General features: G+C 46.1%; 1 protein-coding gene across 4 annotated transcripts in view; it reads right to left on the bottom strand.

The window, feature by feature from the left end:
* Window positions 1-2,226: 2,226 nt before the first annotated feature.
* Window positions 2,227-17,523, bottom strand: part of LOC110488578 (rho guanine nucleotide exchange factor 37) — a 28,723-nt gene continuing 13,426 nt past the window's right edge. For all 4 annotated transcript variants that reach the window (XM_021560846.2, XM_021560847.2, XM_021560845.2 and 1 more), the window contains 3 exons: window positions 15,214-15,409; window positions 14,646-14,857; window positions 2,227-7,606 (listed from right to left, as the gene is read on the bottom strand). In XM_021560846.2, the coding sequence (XP_021416521.1) occupies window positions 7,400-7,606; window positions 14,646-14,857; window positions 15,214-15,409 (615 nt within the window). In that variant the 3' untranslated portion in view covers window positions 2,227-7,399. The remainder of the gene's footprint in view (window positions 7,607-14,645; window positions 14,858-15,213; window positions 15,410-17,523) is intronic.

Below are 17,523 nucleotides of genomic sequence, written 5' to 3'. Positions count from 1 at the left end.
CAGTTTCCCAGTCCCTGCCGATGAATAACATCCCCACAGCATGATGCTGCCACCACCATGCTTCACTGTGAGGATGGTGTTCTCGGGGAGATGAGGTGTTGGGTTTGTGCCAGACATAGCATTTCCCTTGATGGACAAAAAGCTACATTTTAGTCTCATCTGACCAGAGTACCTTCTTCCATATGTTTGGGGAGTCTCCCACATGCATTTTGGCGAACACCAAATGTGTTTGTTTATTTTTTTCTTTAAGCTATGGCTTTTTTCTGACCACTCTTCCGTAAAGCCCAGCTCTGTGGAGTGTACGGCTTAAAGTGGTCCTATGAACAGATACTCCAATCTCTACTGTGGAGCTTTGCAGCTCCTTCAGGGTTATCTTTGTGGTCTCTTTGTTGCCTCTCTGATTAATGACCTCCTTGCCTGGTCTGTGAGTTTTGGTGGGCGGCCCTATCTTGGCAGGTTTGTTGTGGTGCGATATTCTTTCCATTTTTTAATAATGGATTTAATGGTGCTCCGTGGGATGTTCAAAGTTTCAGATATTTTTTTTTTACCCAACCCTGAACTGTACTTCTCCACAACTTTGTCCCTGATCTGTATGGAGAGCTTCTTGGTCTTCATAGTGTCACTTGCTTGGTCGTGCCTCTTGCTTAGTGGTGTTGCAGACTCTGGGGCCTTTCATAACAGGCGTATATATACTGAGGTCATGGGGCAGATCACGTGACACTTAAATAAAGTCCACCTGTGTGCAATCTAACTAATTATGTGACTTCTGAAGGTAATTGGTTGCACCAGATCTTATTTCGGGGCTTCATAGCAAAGCGGGTGAATCCATATGCATCCACCACTTTTCAGTTTTACATTTACATTTTTTTATGTATTTTTTAAACAAGTTACTTTTTCATTTCACTTCACCAATTTGGACTATTTTGTGTATGCCCATTAGATTTTTATTTGGATTTCATGTATTTAAATTACAGGTTGTAATGCAACAGAATAGGAAAAACGTCAAGGGGGTGGTTGGATGATTTTTGCAAGGCAATGTAGAGTCCACCAAACCAAACTTTCTTCCAAAGCTCCCAACAAATCACCATTACCTCAAAATTAATTTAGTCAATAAGCCACACTACCAAACTTCATATCTACAATGGTTTGACTTTGAAGTCCGCCTCCAAATCCTATTCAGACACGCTAATGTGTCCATAGAAATTGTGTACAGTGCCACAGTTATTCACACAAGCTGCATCTAAAAGGTTGCTAACCAATTAAAAGGGAGAATTAAAGGGTTATTGCACGTGTTGTGACATGACGGTGATGAGATTGAGGAGAAGTAGCTAGCTAGTGCAACAGTGAGTAGAGGGCAGCGCCCTATGTGAACACTAATGACAGATTCTTTATTGAATGGCCATAACGGTGCTCTCTCCCCAAAGACATATTCCCACATTCCTTTTACGGCCACAGAGGCGGAGAGAAGATCCGTAAATGACAGCTTTAAGGAACTGTTGGATTGGGGTGAATCGAGCAGAGGAAGGTCAAAGATTTACCTGCCACGTGAGGCGTGAGCGAAGGGGCGTCTTCTACTGCATTATTGACACGGTATCAGACCCAGGGCTGGAGCGAGAGCGAGAGAGAGAGGGAGAGAGAGAGCGAGAGAGAGGAGAGAACATGAGCCAGCTTCACGTGGCCTTGATCACAGGTGCCAAATACAGAGGCTGTTTCCACAGTGTGGACATGCTATAGGTCTATTGGTAGGGCCATGTGTTTAGGAGAATCATGTCACACGACCTTGTTTTTAACATTTATTTGAAAGCTTTTTCATCAAACTGTCCACTTTTCTTTTTATGTCAGATGGTCCTGCACCATCCTCAGACAATTGCTTTCATTTTTGGTGTAATTCTCATTTCTGGAAAAGGCTTAAAATAAAAAGGTTCAAATCTAGGTCATGTGACATGATAGTCCAAAACACAGGGCCCTCCCTACTCCCTGGTATTCAGAGCACGTCCGATTGGCTGAGCTCAGACTTTCCAGCTGTATGTTCGAAGAATCCAAATGTGTCATACAAGAAAATCCATTCCTTGCATCTTTTCTTCCCTGTATGTCCCCCCCATACAGAGCAATGCACAGGTTTCTCGTCATTCCCACCTCAAGAAAAATGTTACCGTACACTGGCAGAATAACGCAAGTGACTAAAAACAGGGCAAGACACAGAATCACACATCTCACAGGGGGGTGTTGGGGTGTTTAATATAATGTTTAATGTTAAACATATTTGCAAAATATGTACAACATGTACAACTGCAAAACTAAACAGATAGTTCCTACACAGGCAACATAGCACTCCATTTGGCGGTAGCTGCAGTCCATACTGTACAACAACAGCAACAAGAGAACATGAGATGACAGTTTAAAGAGCGAGACGAAAATATTAGTACCACATCTATTTTAAAAAAATGATAATAAAATAAAATATTCAATAGCTTGACACAGCAGCGGCTAAACTTAGAAATTCAGTCCAGCTGAAAGAAATGTGCACTCCACGTGTTATAATATGTGACACCCTATAAGCTAAGTGTCATGTAAGTGTTATAAAGTGCCTTATCGGGTTGCCAGAAGGGGGCATGGCACATAGTCGGATGGTGGGAATCTATCTCCTCTTTCACGTCGAACATAAACACCTCCTTCCCTCCCTCCTTCCCCCTCGGCATGGCTCTGCGTTTCACGCCCACTAAAACTATAGCAAGCTCTAAGTCCTGTGCCCTCGTGATGGCGGTTGACATCCCTGACATTCGAGGCAAGCACTGTTTACAAGAGAGAGGGCGGGGCTTACATATGGACCGCACGGTTGCCTGTTTCAAAACACAGTCAGGGTCGTCACATAATTGGGCTGGGAGAGGTGGTGCCTGGTGCTCTCTGCTGAAAAACAAAACTGACCTTGAGCGGCCGCCAGCCCCACCATACGAGCCAGTAGCCAGCCCCACCATACGAGCCAGTAGCCAGCCCCACCATACGAGCCAGTAGCCAGCCCCACCATACGAGCCAGTAGCCAGCCCCACCATACGAGCCAGTAGCCCGCTCCACCATACGAGCCAGTAGCCCGCCCCACCATACGAGCCAGTAGCCCGCCCCACCATACGAGCCAGCCAGCCCACCATACGAGCCAGTAGCCAGCCCACCATGCGAGCCAGTAGCCAGCCCCACCATACGAGCCAGTAGCCCGCCCCACCATACGAGCCAGTAGCCAGCCCACCATGCGAGCCAGTAGCCAGCCCCACCATACGAGCCAGTAGCCAGCCCACCATGCGAGCCAGTAGCCAGCCCACCATGCGAGCCAGTAGCCAGCCCCACCATACGAGCCAGTAGCCCGCCCCACCATACGAGCCAGTAGCCAGCCCCACCATACGAGCCAGTAGCCCGCCCCACCATACGAGCCAGTAGCCAGCCCCACCATACGAGCCAGTAGCCAGCCCATGGCTGTACGTCAAAGGGTTCAAACAGAAACAAAAGAAAAAAACGGAGCGTCTCGATGCCACATTTCGAGCATAGTGAACGAGAGAAAAAGACGACGCAACGTCATCATTTCAGGAAAAGTAAGAAGGGAGGGGGATTGTCCCGAGACTGTAGGTTCCAGTGGAGTGTCTACGAACTCTGGGTTAGAACAGTCTATGATCAACGCAGTCCCCCTCCAGTTAGAATCCTCACAGAGGCCCCAACGCAGCCTCTCGCTCTACCCCAATCACCCCTTACCCCCACCCATGCTCCTTCCTCAGTCTGAATGGGCCCCAGGACCCAAAAGGACCGTCCAGTCTATTTTGTACTAAGGGGCCAATGTGATTTACACCAAGGGAAAGGGCACTGCCCGACACAGCACAGATGAGATCAACATGTAAACAATCCTAGAATACTCTTTGGTTACAAATAATAAAGTATCCAGTTATAGAACATCAAAGCAATTCATTTATGAAGGCCACATAAGTAAGTAGCCCTGTTCGAGACAGGCTCCTGTCCTATTGGCCGCTCTGTCTCCTGTTTCTGGAGCGTGAGGCAGCTTGAGGTACAAATGCACTCCCTGGACAGGACGCTAGTCTATTGCAGGCCACACAACTTCCTTCAAATGGAAAGGGTATATAGAATTCAGTTTCAAGTCAGTGTGGTGGGAGAATTATGAATGGAACATGAATTGTATCTCTTATGTCAGTGTACAGTGCATTCGGAAAGTATTCAGACTCCTTGACTTGTTCCACATTTTGTTACATTACAGCCTTATTCTAAAATTATTTATATCGTTTTTTCCCCCCCCTCATCAATCTACACGCAAAAATGCAATCCATTTTAGAATAAGGCTGTAACGTAATAAAATGTGGAACAAAGTCAAGGGTTCGGAATACTTTCCGAATGCACTGTATATCGGTCTTCTGTCTCTCTGTATGTCTTATTCAAAGAAGGGCTGGAAGCATGAAGGAGAAAGCAGAAAAACAGCCGATGTCCTGGAATTAGAAACAGCCAAGTCAATCCTCCTGACGACAAGGAGATCTGTTAAGCTTGACTGCCGTGGCTCACTCACACGCTCTCACTGACACACATGGCGATTGGGCCATGTCAGTGGCTCCATCCTTAGCTCCCCAAGGGGAGCCTCAGGAGAATTTTGCTGCATGGCTGCAGAGTGTCACATGCCTCCCTGCCTTGCCGTACCCTGCACCGTCCACGCCTCAGTCTCACCACTATCTTCTAAACCCCCAGTCATTAGCTACAAGCCAAGGGAAAATGTCCCATTCTAGTCCTGCAGCAGAGGGGATGAACCATTGTTAAAACTAAATTGGTTTTGCCAGAGACAGGGCCTAAAAGAAGCCAAGCTAAGGCATCAGGGGCGGTGCCAGACGGTTACCAAATACAGCCCTGGCTTAAAACAACCAGGACAAGCCCACTGCTGCTATTTCTGTGGCCAAGCCCAGTGCGGCTTTGACGGATCAGCCCCCGTTACACACTGCGCTTCAACACTTCCTCACAAGTCAGGGGAGGTGGCGGAGGGAGAGACTCTCAGGAAGAAAAATACCCCCCCGGCACCCAGATGCAGATGCTCTTTCCCTTGACTGCCACAGTGACCCCCTAAAAATTTACAATAATTTCAGCCCAGCACGTAAATCTGAGGCTGCAGCCAGATGAGCAGACTGTAACACTGTGGAGCAGCTGATCCACACTCTGACTGGAGGCTGACAGAAACATGGACGTCTCGTCTCAGCCCAGCCCTGCCTGCAAAGCACTGGATTACCCTCCTAGTCAGGAGCCTAATTCTCAAAGACAGAGACAACAACCAACCTAATTGTTGTCTGTATACTCCCCTATGGATTTTAAGCCAAGAGCGGCCCTGGAGCCATGCAGGGAGGTAGTATAACAGTCGCCGTTATGTGATTTACCACCCAGAGGAAGGAAGGAAGGGAAAAACTTGTTTCCACAGTAGCCAGCAGGGGGAGGCCAAGGGTCCAACAGGGGATCCTATAATGACAGTAGTCTATTTATAGAACCATTGAATGAGAGAAAGTGTATTTTTAGAGCTGCGTAGGGTTCTGCCATGCTAGGGATAGCGGTAGCTGCAGGGAGTCACTGCATCAAATCCATGTTGACAACCCGTCCTTAGCATCAAGGTGACAACCACAAATGCGGAATACGCCACACACACACACACACACACACACACATGTTTAGATGTCATATGGAGGACAGCACGCGCCACACAGTAGCATTGTTTGGTTAAGTGCAAACCTAAAAGCCCGTACGTCCGTTTACACTTGATTACCCTCCATTCTGGTGCTCTCTTAGTGAATGCTATGTTATAATAGCTTTCTAAAAAATGGGTCACCGTCTATGTGGCTTTTCCTTAAAATGCATCTAAAATTCAGAAACTGCACCATCTTAGAGCCGCATACAAATCCTGTCCTGAGCCAACATGGTAAAATGGAGGTGAATATCTGAAAAGCTGTATACCCAGCTTGAATTCTGTATTATCCAGGCCACACAGACTATTCTGCAGCAATCAGCATAACAATGACACTGCTGCACCAACAGAGCAGAGCTGTGCTCCCTTTCAAACTGTTTTTGGCTATACTGAGTCATTTCATCTTCCATAGCTCATTTCATCAGAACACATAAAAGCCTGATGTGCGGTTCTGCCTGCTAGGGGTAAATAAATATAATATATATATATTTTTTTTAAACACGGCATAGGATTATCCCTGACAGTAGACTTACTGAGCAAACACATTCTCGTTAGATAATATTATGAAGCAGATCGTGACAGTCAAATTAATTATACACGACAACACTGTTAAGATATGAACATGTTTAGATTGTGCAACATCCACCAGAAGCTTAACATCAATACTGACTGAGGTAATGATAAAGATAATGACGCTAAAGCCTACAAAAGCCATCTGTTAGGTGAGAGTTGGTGAGGTATGCCCCCTTGTGGCCAGCTCAGAGAAGACACAGAGTTCTGCCTCCGTCTAGACCAGACAGCCCAGATACAGCAGCAGCAGCAGGTAACGTCTCGCCTTCTCACTCTGCTCTGACATTTGGACCAATGAGAAGGCGCCGCTAGCACGACAAGTACTATGCTATTAAAGCCATAACAACCCGAATGATACAATTGCTTTAATAACAGATGTTTGCTGCCGTTTGATATCTGGAATCAAACTAGCTACGCTTCATCCATTTGAACAGGACTTCTCTGATCCACTCTCCCCCTTTTCTTATTTGATCAATCTAGCATTAATGTTTTAGTATGCCGACCTCATTTCTTCTTAGAAATCATACAACTATTTTGCCTGAGCATAAATTGCATTGCTGTCAATGTCAGTGGCGGATTCAGTGTTGGCGGTGCAAGTGGTACATCACATAAACGGAGTCAGGGGCGTGTACATATATATGTCCATCAGTTTAACTGCCAGCGCCAGTTGAGCGAAAGATCCGCTCAGTGGAGAAGCTTTGTCAGGTAGGTCAAATATTCACAAGAACCAATTCCCTTGCCACAGACTGCCTGCTCTCCTTCATCCTCATGCTGTGCTGAGGCATTGCTACCTGACTGCCAGTCAGTCATTTTCTGTAGGAGAAAGCAGCATTTCACCCCTGGTTCCTGGTGATGGAAGCAGCCTCCCACTTACATGCTTCTAATAAGTGCTGCAGTCGAGGGCTTGGAGCACTCTACATGCAAATGCCTGGTGCACCACTTCACACACACACACCTGTCATCTAATCCATCACACACACACACACACACACACACACACATCTCTTTCTCGCCCTCCTGTAGATGTAGGCTTCAGTGAGAGTGCTTCTCCTGCTGAGCAGAGGTGCGTGGGCAGCGATGGTTGAGTGGCGTCTAGCACGGACTGGCTGGTTGCCCGGGGCAACCCTAGTGGTAGGGGGTGGTGGGCGACGTAGATGTAGGCACCACTGCCAGGTAGTTGGAGGGAACATACCCCCTCTGTTCCCGCACCTCCACCAGGCTCCAGTCGCGGCTACCCCTCTTGTCGTGGGGTTCCAGCACTCTGATTGGTTCCCCCACCCTCAGAGAGACCTCGTGACTGCTCCTTGCCGTGAAGTCATAGCCTGCAAACACCTGCAACGATACCGCGGTGGACAGACAGAGAGTAAACAAGGCTTTATTATCGAGCATGGTGTTCTAACAGAGATTGATGTCCTAGCAGCCTAGCAGGGCTAATTGCTGTTTTTAGCCTGGTGGTCTGGCCAACGCCATTAGTAAACACAGCTCTTCTCTGGACAACAGGACTTTAGAAAGTTGGGCCATCAGCAGGGCATGTAAGTGCAGTTTAGGGCGCCGCTGTGAGGCCTGTGAATGTAGTGGACTTATAATCACCTTCAGGCTCCTCTGCTCACAAAGGCACAGAAATGACAGACTCAAAATGGACCACCCAAGTTGAAGAATTCAAGCCTTAGGGGGATTGTCACCTGCCTATGATTAGTGATCACACTTCCAGCGGTACATGATGATGGCTGGCTATAAGGGTATGATAAATGCCTCCCAAAGGTCATGAGGAGAATCACTCACTTTTACAACTTGTGACATTTCTTTCTTTTTAATAATGCATTTGAGCCAGTTGTGTTGTGACAAGGTAGGGGTGGTATACAGAAGACAGCCCTATCTGGGAAAAGACCAAGTCCATATTATGGCAAGAACAGCTCAAATAAGCAAAGAAAAACAACAGTCCATCATTACTTCTTTAAGACATGAAGGTCAGTCAATGCAGAACATTTCAAGAACTTTGAAAGTTTCTTCAAGTTCAGTCGCAAAAAAAAGTGCTATGATGAAACTGGCTCTCATGAGGATCGCCACAGGAAAGGAACACCCTGAGTTACCTCTGCTGCAGAGGACAAGTTCATTAGAGTTACCAGCCCCAAATAAATGCTTCACAGAGTTCAAGTAACCATGTATAAACCAATGTATACTGATGTTTGAAGAGCTAAAACAAATCAATGAATAAAACACTCAGAATAGAGTTTGGGGGAACTCTGCTGACAAGGGTAAGCAGCCAATTTGGAGTTTTCCACTAAAAACCCTCACACGCATCTGATAGGGTTTGATTGATGGGAAGCTGTCCCCCCCCCCCCCCCCCAATTGCATACACCCATCATCCAATTCCCTGACACACAAAGCAGAGCAGGTAGTCAGATGTGCTTTAACAACCTGCCACTCAGAAACCACCCACCCCTCACGCTGCTCTGGCCCTCGTGTCACTCACCCGTGTGAAGTTGCCCCTAGATGCTAATCTTGGCTCAGATTAGCATTTTTTCCCCCCACTAATGGTTAAGGGATAGTTCACCTAAGTTACACAATTACATTGGTTTCCTTAGCCTGTAAGAAGTCTCTGGACAAGGTAATGACATCAATCCATGCTTTGTTTCTTTTGTAATGTTTCCACATGCTAACACTATTTTAGCATTTGTTTGTGCCACAAATGCCATTCTAATCATGGGAGTAAATGTTTCACATATCATGTCCAAATCATCCGAAAGTATCTCACGTTGAATGTGAAGCTCAACAAAATCACTTCAAATCAAAACTTTGTCACATGCCCCGAAAACAAATGCAGACTTTACCGTGAAATGCTTACTTACAAGCCCTTAACTCTTCTTGAACTGCACAGTTGGTTAAGAAAATATGTACCAAGTAGACTAAAATCAAAAGTAACAATAAAAAGTAACACAATAAGAATAACGAGGCTATATACAGGGGGCACCGGTACAAAGTCAGTGTGAAGGGGTACAGGTTAGTTGAGGTAATTTGTACATGTAGGTGGAGGTGAAGTGACTATGCATAGATAATAAACAGCGAGTAGCAGCAGTGTACAAAAGGGAGGGTCAATGTAAATTGTCTGGTCGCGATTGTATTAATTGTTCAACAGTCTTATGGCTTGGGGGGTGGGGTAGAAGCTGTTGAGGAGCCTTTTAGTCCTAGACTTGGCGCTCTGGGACCGCTTGCCGTGCGGTAGCAGAGAAAACAGTCTATATCTTGGGTGACTGGAGTTTGACAATTGTATGGGCTTTCCTCTGACACCGCCTATTATACTAGTCCTGGATGGCAGGAAGCATGGCATGATGTACACACGATGTACACACTACCCTCTGTACACACTACCCTCTGTAGCACCTTACGGTCAGATGCTGAGCAGTTGCCATACCAGACAGTGTTGCAACCAGTCAGGATGATATCGATGGTGCAGCTGTAAAACCTTTTGAGGATCTGGGAACCCATTCCAAATCTTTTCAGTCTTCTGAGGGTGGAAAAATTTTGTCGTGCCCTCTTCATGATTGTTTGTTGGTGATGGACACCAAGGAACTTGAAACTCGACCCGCTCCACTACAGCCCCATCGATGTCAATGGGGGCCTGCTCAGCCCGCCTTTTCCTGTGGTCAACGATCAGCTCCTTTGTCTTGCCCACATTGAGGGAGAGGTTGTTGTCCTGGCACCACACTGCCAGTTCTCTGGGGAGGGGACTAAGTACTCACCCCTGAGGGGCACCAGTGCTAAGGATCAGCGTGGCAGAAGTGTTGTTGCCTACTCTTACAACCTGGGGGCGGCCTGACAGGAAGTCCAGGATCCAGTTGCAGAGGGAGATATTTAGTCCCAGAGTCCTTAGCTTAGTGATGAGCTTCGTGGGCACTATGGTGTTGAACACCGAGCTGTAGTCAATGAACAGCATTCTCACATAGGTGTTCCTTTTGTCCAGGTGAGAAGGGGCAGTGTGGAGTGTAATTGAGATTGCATCATCTGTGGATCCGTTGGGGCGAATTGGAGTGGGTCAAGGGTGTCTGGCAGGATGCTGTTGATGTGAGCCATGACCAGCCTTTCAAAGCACTTCATGGCTACAGACTTGAGTGCTACGGGTCGGTAGTCATTTAGGCAGGTTACCTTAGTGTTCTTGGGCACAGGGACTATGGTGGTCTGCTTGAAACATGTAGGTATTACAGACTCAGTCAGGGAGAGGTTGAAAATGTCAGTGAAGACACTTATTAAAAAATAAAATAACACCTTTATTTAACCAGGTAGGCCAGTTGAGAACAAGTTCTCATTTACAACTGCGACCTGGCCAAGATAAAGCAAAGACGTGCGACAAAAGAACACAGAGATACACATAGGATAAACAAAAGTACAGTCAATAACACAATAGAAAAATCTATATACGGTGTGTGCAAATGGAGTAAGGAGGTAAGGCAATAAATAGGCCATAGATGCAAAGTAATTACAATTTAACAATTAACACTGGAGTGATAGATGTGCAGATAAGGATGTGCAAGTAGAAATACTGGTGTGCAAAAGAGCAAAAAAAGTCAAAAACAATATGGGGATGAGGTAGGTAGGGTGGGATATTTACAGCTGCAGCGATCGGTAAGCTGTTCAGATAGCTGATGCTTAAAGTTAGTGAGGGAGATATAACTGGAACGATTTTTACAATTCGTTCCAGTCATTGGCAGCAGACAACTGTAAGCAATGGCCGCCAAAGTGGGTGTTAGCTTTGGGGAGTACCAGCAAGATATACCTGCTGGAGCGCGTGCTACAGCTGGGTGTAGTTATGGTGACCAGTGAGCTGAGATAAGGCGGAGCTTTACCTAGCTAAGACTTATAGATGACCTGGAGCCAGTGGGTCTGGCGACGAATATGTAGCGAGGGCCAGCCGACGAGAGCATACAGGTTGCAGTGGTGGGTGGTATATGGGGATGGCACTGTGATAGACAGCATCCAATTTGCTGAGTAGAGTGTTCGAGGCTGTTTTGTAAATGACATCGCCAAAGTCAAGGATCGGTAGGATAGTCAGTTTTACGAGGGTATGTTAGACAGCATGAGGGAAGGATGCTTTGTTGCGAATTAGGAAGCCGATTATAGATTTACATTTTGGATTAGAGATGCTTAATATGAGTCTGGAACCGTCCATAGTAGTGATACTATTCGGGTGGGCGGGTAGCGATCGGTTGAAGAGCATGCATCTAGTTTTACTAGTGTATAAGAGCTTTTGGAGGTCACGGAAGGAGTGTTGTATGGCATTGAAGCTCGTTTGGAGGTTTGTTAACGGTGTCCAAAGAAGGGCCAGATGTATACAGAATGGTGCTGTCTGCGTGGAGGTGTATCAAGGAATCACCCTCAGCAAGAGTGACATCCTTGATATATACAGAGAAAAAAAGTTGGCCTGAGAATTGAACCCTGTGGTACCCCCATAGAGACTGCCAGAGGTCCGGACAACAGGCCCTCCGATATGACACACTGAACTCTATCTGAGAAGTAGTTGGTGAACCAGGTGAGTCAATCATTTGAGAAAACAAGGCTGTTGACTGCCGATAAGAATACGGTGATTGACAGAGTCGAAAGCCTTGGCCAGGTCGATGAAGACGGCTGCACAGTACTGTCTTTTAGCGATGGAGGTTATGATATCGTTTAGTACCTTGAGCATGGCTGAGGTGCACCTGTGACCAGCTCGGAAACTGGATTGCGCAGCGGAGAAGGTACGGTGGGATTCGAAATGGTCAGTGATCTCTTTGTTTAACTTGGCTTTTGAAGACTAGAAAGAGAGGGCAGGATGGATATAGGTCTAACAGTTTGGGTCTAGAGTGTCTCCCCCTTTGAAGAAGAGGATGACCGTGGCAGCTTTCCAATCTTTATGAATCTCGGACGATACGAAAGAGAGGTTGAACAGACTAGTAATAGGGGTTGCAGCAATGGCGGCGGATAATTTTACAAAGAGAGGGTCCAGATTGTCTAGCCCAGCTGATTTGTACGGTCCAGGTTTTGCAGCTCTTTCAGAACATCTGCTATCTGGATTTGGGTGAAGGAGAATCTGGGAGGCTTGGGCAAGTAGCTGTTGGAGGTGGGGACCTGTTGGCCGGGGTAGCCAGGAGGAAAGCATGGCCAGCCGTTAGAGAAATGCTTACTGAAATTCTCAATTATTGTGGATTTAAATCGGTGGTGACAGTGTTTCCTAGCCTCAGTGCAATGGGCAGCTGGGAGGAGGTGCTCTTATTCTCAATGGACTTTAGTGTCCCAGAACTTTTTGAAGTTAGAGCTACAGGATGCAAATTTCTGTTTGAAAAAGCTAGCCTTTGCTTTCTTAACTGACTGTGTATATTGGTTCCTGACTTCCCTGAAAAGTTGCATATCCCGGGGACTATTCGATGCTAGTGCAGTACGCCACAGGATGTTTTTGTGCTGGTCGAGGGCAGTCAGGTCTGGAGTGAACCAAGGGCTATATCTGTTCTTAGTTCTACATTTTGTGAAAGGGGCATGCTTATTTAAGATGGTGAGGAAATTACTTAAAGAACAACCAGGCATCCTCAACTGACGGGATGAGGTCAATATCCTTCCAGGATACCCGGGCCAGGTCGATTAGAAAGGCCTGCTCGCAGAAGTGTTTTAGGGAGCATTTGACAGTGATTAGGGGTGGTCATTTGACCACGGACCCATAACTGATGCAGGCAATGACGCAATGATAGCTGAGATCCTGATTGAAAACAGCAGAGGTGTATATGGAGGGCAAGTTGGTCAGGATAATATCTATGAGGGTGCCCATATTTACAGATTTAGGGTTGTACTTGGTGGGTTCACTTGACAGTTGGTCCGCGTATGCTTCGAGTACACATCCGGGTAATCCGTCTGGCCCAGCAGCTTTGTGAATGTTGACCTGTTTAAAGGTTTTGTTCACATCGGCTACCGAGAGTGTTATCACACAGTCATCCAGAACAGCTGGTGCTCTCGTGTATGCTTCAGTGTTGCTTGCCTTGAAGCGAGCATAAAAAAGGCATTTAGCTCATCTGGTAGGCTCGCATCACTGGGCAGCTCACGTCTGGGTTTCCCTTTGTAGTCCGTAATAGTTTTCAAGCCCTGCCACATCCGATGAGTGTCAGAGCCGGTGTAGTAGGATTCAATCTTAATCCTGTATTTACGCTTTGCTTGTTTGATGATTCGTCTGAGGGCAAAGCGGGATTTCTTATAAACGTCCGGCATTAGTCTCCCGCTCCTTGAAAGCGGCAGCTCTAGCCATTAGCTAGATGCGGATGTTGCCTGTAATCCATGGCTTCTGGTTGGAATATGTATGTACAGTCACTGTGGGGACGATGTCGTCGATGCACTTATTGATGAAGCCGATGACTGAGGTGGTGTACTCCTCAATGCCATTGGATGAATCTCAGAACATATTCCAGTCTGTGCTAGCGAAACAGTCCTGTAGTGTAGCATCCACGTCATCTGACCTCTTCCATATTGAGCGAGTCACTGGTACTTCCTGCTTTAGTTTTTGCTTGTAAGCAGGAATCAGGAGGATAGAATTATGGTCAGATTTAGTAAATTAAGGGCAGGGGAGAGCTTTGTATGCATTTCTGTGTGTGGAGTAAAGGTGGTCTAGGATTTTTATTTCTCTCTGGTTGCACATGTGACATGCTGGTAAAAATGAGGTGAAACGGATTTAAGTTTGCCTGCATTAAAAGCTCGCATCCTGCCACTAGGAGCGCTGCTTCTGGGTGAGCATTTTCTTCTTTGCTTATGGCCTTATACAGTTGGTTGAGAGCAGTCTGAGTGCCAGCTTCGTTCTGTGGTGGTAAATAGACGGCTGCGAATAATATAGATGAGAAATCTTGGTAGATAGTGTGGTCTACAGCTTATCATATGGTCTACAGCTTATCATAAGGTACTCTACCTCAGGCTAGCAATACCTCGAGACTTCTTTAATATTAGACATCACGCACCAGCTGTTATTGACAAATAAACACACATACCCCCCACCCCTCGTCTAACCACAGGTAGCGTCTCTGTTCTACCAGTACATGGAAAATCCCGCTAGCTCTATATTGTCCGTATCGTCGTTCAGCCACGTCTCGGTGAAACACTTAGATGTTTTGAACATGCTAATATCGGTCCAACTTGAATGGGATTTGTGCCACAAATGCTAAAACGTTAGCATGTGGAAACAGTGCCAGGGGGGGAAAAACAAAGCATGGATTGCTGTCATCTAGTCTATAGACTGCTTACAGGGTAAGGAAACCAATAAGTCATTTTGTAATTTGGGTGAACTATCCCTTTAAGATTAGGATTGGGGAGGGGGACACTGATCCTAGATCTGTACCTAGGGGAAACTTTACCAGGGAGTGTCACTTACCTGGAAGCAGGGCATGGTCATCGACAGAGTCCTCACGGGCTGGGGTGTATCAGGGGAGAAGGAGTGTCGCCTGACGTCAGGGGTGTAGGAGTGTCGCCTGACACCCCCAGCACAATCCATGGTAGTGACTGTCAGATGAGGGGACGGGGGAGGGTCCATGGTTACCTGGTGGTAACGCACCAGTTTGGAGGAGGGGACGTATCCTCTTGGACCTGAACACAGATTGTGTAATGGATGATCATAAAACATGAGTTTATCAATTTTATACTGTAATAAGATACGTTATAAACCACATATTATCCAATAACTGATCTAATCTATTTGATAGATAGAATTAAACACTTACTGTGAGTACACAGCCAGCAGTAACAGTAAACAACCATTAGATGTCTCCACTAACTGGTGGTGGCGGAACCAGAATTCTAGTTTGGTATTCACTGCTACATTGAAAGACAACTCAATACATTGACTAACTAAAGGACTGACTTTCCTTTAGAATGTGAAGCAGTGTGTTCTTTTAAAAGATCATCCCCTCAAGTGAAAAGGTGAGATATCCTGGAGGTCTTACCCCCTGCGTCGACCAGCCAGCGGCGTCTGTCCCCCCGTGTGTCCATCTCACTGATGATGGCCACCAGCTCTCCTCTGTTCAGGCTCAGGTCCAGGTCTCTAGTCCCCACCACATGACCCGTCAGCTGGTAGATCTTGCCTGAGCCGTGCTTGTCTGTCAGGGCCTTCAGACACTTCTGAGACCCAGGGCTGAGAGGCTGGGAGGACACAAATGAACAGAACAGGGGCGTGCTCATTACGCACCAAACAGAAGGGAACTGACTGAAACAGGGAAACTACCTGGATTTATCCAATAATAAAATGCTACGTTTTCACTTTCCGTTGCAAAAAGTTGAAACGGTGTGCCCTAATGAACCAATACTGTTCGATCAGGAACATAGTTATGCAGCAATCAGGCACATAATCAAGCAACATACAGTAGTTCAACTAATTAGCAGCATCAAAATAAAAGTGTATTGGTCGTGTACACAGTTTAGAAGATGTTATGAAGGTGAAGGTGAAATGCTTACGTTACCATCTCCTAACGACGCAGTACAATGTCAAACAAATACACAAATAATCACACACAAAGAAATCAAGAAATGTCGTAACAAATCCAATAGCACTGTAATCCTAATGCAATCTATATACACCCGATGAAGACATACTAACAATATATACAGCAGTAGATGTAGTGTACAAAACATTAGGAACACCTTCCTAATATTCAGTTGCACCCCCTTTTGCCCTCAGAACAGCCTCAATTCGTCAGGGAATGGACTCTACAAGGTCTCGAAAGTGTTCCACACGGATGCTGGCCCATTTTGTCTCCAATCCTTCCCACAGTTGTGTTAAGTTGGCTGGGATGTCTTTTGGGTGGTGGGACCATTCTTGATACACATGGTAAACTGTTGAGCGCGAAAAGCACAGCAGCATTGCAGTTCTTGACTCACTCAAACTGGTGCGCCCTGGCACCTACTACCATACCCCATTCAAAGGCACTTAAATATATTTTCTTGCCCCATTCACCTTCTGAAAGGCACACACACAATCCATGGCTCAATTGTCTCGAGGCCTAAAAATCCTTCTTTAACCTGTCTCTTTCCCTTCATCTACACTGATTGAAGTGGATTTGACAAGGGGCATCAATTAGGGATTATAGCTTTCACCTGGTCAGTATGTCAGGGGTAGGCAAACTTGATGTTTTTGATTTAACCAACCTGGATGACCAGGTGTGTGGAATTTAGGCAATCATTGAATTGATCAATTAGCTGGTCAGGTGTTGTGACTAGTTGGAACAAAATCGTGCAGTACCTGTAGCACTCCAGGAACACGTTTGCCAACCCTCTGGTCTGTTTTGTACACCCAGTGTGTATTAAGAGTGAGCACTCATTAACCCTGGTGTTTGTTCACCTGCTTAGCTTCCCCCGGGGTGACTTGTAAGGTTTATGGCTTTACTATCTCACCTAAGAGCAGCTAATGAAGTGATCCCATGTCTTTCTCTGGCTGTAGAAATGGTGCCTGTAAGTGAGAGCCATCGCCAGCCACAAATGAGCTACCTATCCTCACTACTGCAGTCATGTATGCCTGTAGATCTGACAGGCTGAGTCTCATTACTATCATATAGGATCCATCGCAAATGGCACCCTATTTCCGATGTAGTGCACTACTTTTGACCAGGGCCCATCTGTTCTGAGGGCTGCTCACACTGCAAACGTAAAGACATAAAACACAGATTTTAATATGGGCTGTGTGAGAGGTCTAGATTAGTCTGAGACATGAAACCAGACCCTTTCTCTCCCCTCTTCTCTTGGCTTCTTCACATTCTCATCACTTAAAGTAATGCGTAGTGGTGATGATATGAGCCACGCGTTAGCTGGAGTGAAGGTATTACTGCATTATGACTAAGCAAAATGAATGGCGCTTTCTGTTCTAACTGGGTAGGAAAGGTAATGGAATTTCCAGTTTGCTATTTATGCATGTTGAACAGAAAGTTTGTGTTTTGTGAGCGTGACATGTCCTAGTGTGTTAGTTTTGACAAATGGCTTATGCTTAGTTACAGTACTGTCCCCTCAGGCAGCACACCTTCCTCAGAACCTTCAACAGGTAAACAGGTCATCTCGGTTAACTCGGAACTAAAATACTGCACAATTTGGTTAGTCGCCCGTCTGTCCACAAGAGATTACTCAAAAGGTAACACCACAACTCTAAGGCTAATATAAATAACCATCCTGATCCAATTCAGGTTATTCCAAACACATGATGGGTTCAGATAATAAGAACATTTACAGTGAATGGGTCTAGTATGAATCGTCCTGCTGCGTGAGGCTGT

This window comes from Oncorhynchus mykiss, chromosome 14 (genome assembly GCF_013265735.2).
Source record: "Oncorhynchus mykiss isolate Arlee chromosome 14, USDA_OmykA_1.1, whole genome shotgun sequence".
Lineage (NCBI taxonomy): Eukaryota > Metazoa > Chordata > Actinopteri > Salmoniformes > Salmonidae > Oncorhynchus > Oncorhynchus mykiss.
This window is presented reverse-complemented; position numbering and strand designations above follow the sequence as displayed.